The sequence below is a fragment of the Phascolarctos cinereus genome, unplaced genomic scaffold (assembly GCF_003287225.1).
Source record: "Phascolarctos cinereus isolate Bilbo 61053 unplaced genomic scaffold, phaCin_HiC Scaffold_5;HRSCAF=322, whole genome shotgun sequence".
NCBI lineage: Eukaryota > Metazoa > Chordata > Mammalia > Diprotodontia > Phascolarctidae > Phascolarctos > Phascolarctos cinereus.
The window spans coordinates 476,741,011-476,749,139 of record NW_027555958.1 but is presented as its reverse complement, the minus strand read 5'-3'; the positions used below and the strand labels follow the sequence as shown (position 1 = coordinate 476,749,139).

Sequence of the window (8,129 nt, the reverse complement as noted above, 5' to 3'; positions counted from 1 at the left end):
GGGCAGGAGTCAACCATTTCCAGGCAGACGCACACGCCGGCTTGCCCCTTGGGGCTCCAGAAATGAGCCCTCCTGAGCAGGGGATGGCTTTCCCTCCACTGTACCTGCTTCCATCAGGTTGACTTCAGTCCTCCACCCCACCCCCTCTCTGCCTGGAAGTGTGAACCTTCAGACCCCCCTACTCTGCTCTCGGACCGTGAGCAGCACCCCCTTTTCCCCTGGCCCTTGGCCGCATCCAGAGAAGCGGCTCAGCGCGAGGAGGGATAGGGGGTGTGTGTTTGTGTTTTGCTTGCAGGTGCCGGGGGAACACTTGCTCCCAGGAGCCCAGGGCAGGGGCGCTTTTCTCCATCTCCTTGCCTGGCTCCAAAAGCGGGGCTCCTCTTCCTGCTCCCTCTCCCTTCCCCCTCGGGGTCCCAGCTCTCTCCGGCTCCCGGTGGCCCCTTTATTCTGCAGCTGCTCTAAGGCTCTGTCACATGAGCACCTACCCTTCAGCTCCTTGGCCCCCCGCCCCTTCCTCTCCTCCTCCCTTAGCAACGGGAAGGCTGTGGCTACCAGGGGCCCGGCCCGGGGCCGGAAGGCTGCTGCGGGCTGAGCGCTGGGCGCTGGGTGCAACGCTCGGGGCACAGGGGAAGAGCCGCCCGCGGCCAGAGCGTAGTCCCTGCGGGCCAAGCTGAGCAGTCGGTGGGGGGCCTAGTGGAGGCTGGCCTGCTCTGCTACAGGTGGGGCTGGCCGGCGGTGCAGCGTAGGCGTGCGGGTCACGGCCACGGCCACGGCCACGGTCACGTCTGGGCTCCCCTAGCACACAGCGCCATCTCCCCATCGCCCCACCGCCGCCGCCTGACGCAGCACCCAATTGTTTTATATTTTCTCTCCTGTACACAAGGCATCGAGCAAAAATGAACCGTCCTCACCCCACTGGGTAAGTGACACCTGGAACCTGCAAACACAGGGGGCTGCTTCAGTCCAGGGTCCCCTCCCCACCTCCCTCCGAGGTAGGGAGGGAGGGGGACAAGGGAGGAGGAAGAAAGAGGAGAGGAGAGATGAGGAGGAGGAAAAGAGAAGAGAGGGGAGGAGGAGGAGGAGGAGGAGGAGAGAGTATAGATAAGGAGGAGGAGAAGGAGGAAGATGGGGTGGGGAGACATCTAAATAGGCATTCTGGGCTGCCGCGTTTGGATGGCTGAAATCCTCACAGAGACATTCATTCCCTCTCCCACCCCCCACCTTTCCTTGAACTAACTAGCCCCCTTTGAAATGTGAACTTGAAGAATTAAAAAAGAAAAATGGATGTGGGTAGTAGATAAATTAAACTGAGACAGTAGCAGGGATGTGGAAGACCCTGTGGTGTGCAGCGTTATATGTTTAAATGCAAAATTACAGGTCACCCAAATATGCATTAACCTGGAGAACTGAGACTGAAAAATAAATTCTTACTCTTGTGTCTTGCGTATGAATGAGGCATAGATTGATTTGATATGTTTTTTTAAAAGATGTCATTGTGAGTAAAAGCTTTATTGCAGGATTTAAATCCTTTGACTCCCTAATAAGATTTCAGGAACCTTAGGAAGCTACCTTTGGGCGGGTTGGGGAGAAAGGTTAGGGAGTTCTCTTGAGCCCTGAGGGGCTGACCAGGGACAGGCCTTTTTGGGGAGGAAGGCCATGATCATCCATTCCCACTTACCTTTATTAGGATCTGCCTCCAGAAAAGACACAGTTAGTAAATATTTCAAATATTTCAAGAAAGTTAACACAATCATTAGTGGATTCTGCTTTTTAAAAATGGCTTCAATCCCTTATGGTGGATGGCAGGAGAAGATCCAATTTCCTTCTGAATTAAACAATGTAATGCATATTAGATGAGTTTTTATTATGATACATCCAGGGAGCCAAGAGCTATCCTAGTTGATCTTGCAAATAATTTTAAGATGCTTTTCTTTTTAATTGAATTTATTGTGCGTTATTGAAAGCAGCAAATTGGCAGAGGACAGCCCATCTAAAGTCATTCGAAGTTTGTGATGTCTGAAATGCGGCATTAATGGCTACACTTGGAATTTATAGTCTAACTTGCAGATTTCACATTTAAATGAATTCTCTGGGCAGATGAAATAAGCTCGGATGACTCAGAAACTGCAAGCAAAGGAAGGCCCCATGGTGGAAATCAGTTCCAAGTCTTTCTGGGAAATGGTCCAGGGACCATAGTGATTGATGACACGTCTGTGCCACCTTTAGATTTAAAAGGTGCCTCACATACCATCATCAAACAATCAACAAGCATTTATTAAGCACCTACTCTATGCCAGACTGGTGTGATTGCATTTGAATTTCACTTGTTAGGTGGGTTTTACAGATGAAGAGACTGAGCCTTAGAGAGTTGAAGCCAATTCCCCATAGTCACACAGCAAATAAATAGGTGCTGGAGGTGGAATTTGGGTCCTGTGTTCAAGACTTGATTCTGCGTTCAGTATTCTTTGTCTCTGATATCAATTTGCCTGTCTCATAGCTTCACTTGTTTCTTATTTGATCTTATATTTGGGGCCTGTCCAGATCTAGTGTGGAAATTATCTCCCTGTGAAGAATAGCCATTTTTTCTGTCCTAGACAATTGTTTAGGGGTACTAAGAAATTCAGTGACTTGCCCACAGTCACACGGCTGGTATGTGTCAAAGGCAAGACTTGGCCATGGGTCTCCATGACTTTGAGGACAAGGCTTTATTGGCTCTTGTATTTAGGTTGTAGGATTATAGATTGGAGCCAGAAGTGACCTAGAGTTTATGGGGTTCAACCCCTTTGTTTTACAGATGATGAAACCAAGGCCCTCCCAGCTCTTGAATCTGGGTTCTCAGTCTTCAGTTCTGGCCCTTGTTGTCCTTTATCATCTCATCTCCTTATTTTGTATTTAAACAGTTTGCATTTTGTAGAGATGTCTTCTGTGTGTCCCTGTTTTGTAGTTTGCTGCAGGGTATTTTGGATGGAAGAGGAATTCTTCATCCTACAGCTGGTGTCTGGGCTGTGCTTCCCTTCAGGAAAATGAATGCGTCAGTCATGCTTGTCTCCCTGTATTTTTCAAGATTTTGGCTAAGTTAGGAGTCTGATTAGACCATTTAATCATCAATTTTTAAGTAGAGAAAATCTGTAACTGCTTGTTAAATTGTGGATAATTAAGACTTCAGTTACTCGAGTCAAATTTTTCTGAAGCCCTTTTGTGACTCTTCAGTGTGTACAAGGGGAGGGAAGCTGGAGCTCTGAAGAGAATTCTAAAATGAACTCCAGTGCAACACTCGCTCTAAGAGCTCCTCCCCCCCACTCTCATCTCATACTCAAGCAGTCCCAGATGATGTTACTCAAACTTGTGAGCCCCCATCAGTGTGTTACCTACAATAGTCAGCTGACAAAACTAGCTCAAAGCAAAGGTATGTCCATAATGGTATACTAAGAACAGAAGCTAAAAAACATTCCTCCCATAAGCTTGGTATATGCTTACCACCCAATACTATTAATAGCAAGAGTGAGAACAGATATAAAGGACGCCAGTAGAGAGACATTTTGGAAACACGTAGCCAAAATAATTCATGTGTCTTGCACTCCATTTGTGGAGTTATAATGGGCTCCCTGGGCATGTTCCTTTCTGCAGCTGGACCTGAAATGTATAGAATCCATTTTCAACTCAAAAAACTCCTCCTGACTTATACCTTGATTGACTCACTAGAGCATGTTCTTTGCTTCTTACTGGGCCACTGCCATATCTAATCATTAGGCCAGTCAAATCTATCAAGTTTTTTCAAAGAATTTCACACTTCATTAAAGTGTAAGGAGGGGTGGTACAATTCCTTTAGGACTGGGGACACGTTGTGATCTCTGGTAATAGCTCTTTATAGTCTGTAATTTCACCAACCATGCTGGAAGTGTATGTGAAATTAGTGATTACTGGTCCTCAAAGTTCCTTCCACCTCCCAGCCACCACTACGCTAGAAGACGTGTCTCTCACTACTCTTCACGACATCTGGTAAGAATAGGCCTGTTAATAGTTGCTGATGTCTCTTTGACCTTTCACTCTCCTTCCTTCCTTCCTTCCTTCCTTCCTTCCTTCCTTCCTTCCTTCCTTCCTTCCTTCCTTCCTTCCTTCCTTCCTCCCTACCTTCCTTCCTTCCCTCCCTCACTCCCTCCTTTCTTCTCTCTCTCTCTCTCTCTCTCTCTCTCTCTCTCTCTCTCTCTCCTCTCTCTCTCTCTCCTCTCTCTCCCTTTCTCTCATACTGTCATCCATGATCTTTTCCATTTTGGGGGGGAATCTTTTCTTCAAATTATCTTCAAAATAATGTTCATACCAATGCTTTCACCTACATGGATTTTTCTTGTGTGTACTTGGTCAGGTACATCTCCCCATTCATCTTCCTCTTAAGAACCATTTCTGCTTCCTCAAGGCGCCATCCCAGCTCTGAAGTGTTTATGAATTCAGATTTGGTATTTTCGTTGCCAGTGAGGATGCAAATCATTATTCCATTTCTTTTCTTTCTTTGATCCATGAAACAAAGACTTTTAATGTTAATGCAAGGGTTGTTGCTACATTATGACCCCAGGAATGTGCAAGCATTGCCTAGAATATGTACCTGCCCACAGGGCTTTCTAATTTCCTGTACTAAATTCTTACCTATAAACTAAATCTAGCTAATGTGGATGCAAGGCCTAGAAATCACCAGTGACTTTTGTTCAACCACTGGCCTTGTTGCAGAGAATGTGGATGGTGGGCCAAGGTCATAGTTCATTCTGTTTAGTTGTAGAAGTGCTTTTGGGACATAGAGCTTTCTGCTTCTCTTTTCAACCCACTTTCAAAGAAAAGAAAAACAGCAAACTGAAATTTAACAACACCAATTCAGAGTGCGGCAATTGTACTTGAGGGCCAGATTTTCCAAACTACTAAAGTTTTCCTCAGAGTGAACATAATGAAGTTTTGCGTATGCCACCATTTAGAAATAATAAAAATTTCAGTAGCGAATAAAGAGTTTCTTTAAAGCTGAGAAAGCTTTTCCATCATTGCTAAAGCAGTTAGTTGTTATTACTTTATTTTCAAGGAGAACATGGTAATGAAGTACAATTGTACAATAAAGCAGACATTTTAATTCCTCAAAACTCCACCAATCAATGAGGGATGCACTGATGGATCCCTTATTCCGTTTCTTCTGGATTCTATTACTTACTTAATTACAGCATGAACAATTTACATACAAATTGTAAGTGGCCAATGCTGACTTGGTTCAGCTATATTTTTGAGTAAATAAAAATGGTCGTAAAGACCACTCACAAGGATAGGTCCCTGACATTTTTTAAAGTTAGGATTCAAGATTTATAGCTGAAAGGGACCTCAGAGGTCATCTGGTCCAAAGGCTCTACTTTGATAGATGACGAAGCTGAGATAGAGACAGATTAATGGACTTGCCTAAAGGCCTACGAGCAGAAAGCAGAAGTTCCAGGAGCTGTGAATGACTTTGTGACAAAGAAGAATAGCAGCTAAGACAAGTCAGCTTTTACAGAAGCTCTGTTTGATGGGGAGAGGTATGCAGCATTTTGTATCCATAGACCCCCACCTCTCCCCTGAGAGAGGAGAGCTGTGTTTGCTCATCTCTTCTCTGAGTTTGGTCATTATAGTGAATCTGAGTTGGGAGTCGCCTTTTAACATTGTCTGTGTTTCCATTGTTTTAATCTGGTGTCCTTCTGGTTCTGATTGTCCTTTAATTTAGTGACCATCCAGTGATAGGGGCTGATGGAATCTTTGGTGGTCTTGTCTTTAAGAAGGTTTCTGTAGAGTCGAATGTCTCCTTAGACAGAGCCTTTGATTAGCTTAGGTCACCCAGCCCTATGTTGATTTTGTGTGTGGAGTGTATTGATCTTAGACCTCTCAACCATGTGTGAGAATGAGTAAGATGTGTTTTAGCTTTTGATTTTGGGGCACTCTTTGGACATCCCCCCACTCCCAGAGCCCAAACACCAAATCACCTATGGAAACAACCCTGGGCAGCTGGCTGGCTGAGTAGCAGCCTGTTTCCTAGAAATACTGAGGGTTAGCCTTGGCCCCTCAAAAATCACTCCAAGGGATGTGGGAGGAATGGGCAAATTTTTAGGTGACCAAAATAAAAAAGGAAAAAAAAAAACAGAGCAAGATACAAGCTTGATGACATTGTCTTTGGTTCAGGGGAATTAATTTTTTACTTAGATTTAGTCAATGGAAATATGCAGTTTCTTCAGTGGAATGTCTTCTGCTGACACTGAAGGGTAGGATAGAAGTGACCATCAGGATCTGGGCTCTGCCTGAAAATAAAAGCCGAGCTGAAAAAGAAGGGAGAGGGGTAAACATGGCCTCCAAGCTCAGGACCCACCAGGGCGGCTTGTAATGACAAAGAAGAGCAGGAGATAGGAGTAAAACCCACGAAGGGAGACTCCCGCGAAGCCCAAGCCTCGCCAGGGCTTCTTAGCCTGGGTCTGTGAACGTGCTGTTAAAAAAACCTGGAAATCCGCATTTCGTTAGGATAGGTTTCCTTTGCAGTCATCCACGTTTTATTTTATGCATTCGCCGACATGACTCTGAAAAGGAGAACTTGGCTTTGCCAGACTGGCAAAGGGGCCTAGGTTAAGAACCCCTGGCACAAACCAGTACACACATTGTCTCCAACGGGCAAAAGGATCCAAATGCCATGGGGCAAATCCAACTGTGGAGGCTTGGCGGAGGCCTGGCTGGAAAGAAAGAAAAAAGAGAGGCCCAACTCTGGCCACGCAGGGGCTGCCTGGCCTTGCCTCCTGTGATCCTCAGGGCCACCAGGGAAGGCAGCTGGGCAGCGGCCCCATTTGAAAGATCAAGAGAGCGTTTGAGGGACTTGCTCAAAGTCCTGAGAGGGGGAGCAGAGGTTGGATCTGAGCCCACATCTTCCTGATTCTAGATTTCCTGCACGGTCACCCTCCCTTTCTTCAGACTGGGTGGAAACTTAGGTGGTTGGCTTCAATTCCCCCCCCCCAAAGTGGAGGCTGGTTGGCTTAACTTTATTTTGTATTTTAGTGACTATGAAAAAGTAGGAAGAAGGGGGAAAAGCATTATTTTTTTTGTTGCATTTCTAATGCTAAGGGAGACTTAAAAAGTACCTGTGCATCGATGTCTGAAATATTTGGGGTTTCTTTTTGAGAATCAGACATTGCACAGACCCTTTTTTTTTTGTGAAAGCCTCAGTCAACGTGGGGACAGAAATAAATCTCCTTTCTCTTTCTGGGCAGCTTATCTGTAGCTGAGAGGAGCTGGGGGGCCGTGCTGTAGAATGGCCAGTAGAGGAGGTGGGGCTTCTTGAGGCTACTCCCCCAGCCCCACTTTTCTCTCTCTTTTTAAAGCACTCTAACGGAGGAGAACAGTGAGGAAAGGGGAGGGCACAGTTGGTGAACTATACACGCAGATGTCTTTTGCAAGATATCCAGAAAAAGTTCTTGGAATAGCAGCTGAACAGCTGAGTTGACCTTCAGCTCTCATCTCCTGGATTCATCTCAGCAGGGGCCATTTGGCTTTTTCATGAAGACAGGAAAAGTCAATCACTGAACTGAGGATTGTCGATGTAGTTTATATTGTTCTCTTAGCCTTAAAAAATACAGCATGTTCTTAATAGCTTGGCAATACCCCAGGCTGTGGCTTGTGAAGAGTCACAGCACCGTGACTGTCCCTTCTTGCTCGTGTTCCGTGATGGGAGTGCTATACTCTTCCCTCCCCAGAAACAGGCCCCAGTGATAGGATGTGAGATGGAGGTAGGCCACTGGACTGGAGCTTGGTGTGAGAATGGCCATGGGAGCCTGGAAGCCTTGCTCACTTTGCTTTGAAAAGTTCTGGATGTCATTTATTCAAAAATCGTTAGCTCCTCTGCCACCCACTGGGTGTACGGCCTCCTGGGCAAACTTTTTAACCTTATCGAGCCTATTTCACCATCTGTGGTAGAAGGGGATTGTCCTGATGGCCTCTGAGATCCCTTCTGTTCCCAAATGTATGATCCTTCCAGCCTGCATCCAGGTAAGCCAACAAGGCTTTGGCTTTGCTTTTGTCTAATTTTGTATCTGCATATGTCTACTCATTGTTCTCCACCTGTCAGTAGTAGAATGTAAGCTCCTTGAGGG

At 45.8% G+C, this 8,129-nt stretch overlaps 1 protein-coding gene across 2 annotated transcripts in view; it reads left to right on the top strand.

Annotated features, from left to right (window-relative positions):
- Window positions 1–347: 347 nt before the first annotated feature.
- ERICH3 (glutamate rich 3) overlaps window positions 348–8,129 on the top strand; it is a 149,873-nt gene continuing 142,091 nt past the window's right edge. Inside the window, exon 1 of one of the 2 annotated variants that reach the window (XM_020968543.2) lies at window positions 348–919. In XM_020968543.2, the coding sequence (XP_020824202.1) occupies window positions 897–919 (23 nt within the window). In that variant the 5' untranslated portion in view covers window positions 348–896. The remainder of the gene's footprint in view (window positions 920–8,129) is intronic. The other variant, XM_020968547.2, reaches the window with a different exon arrangement.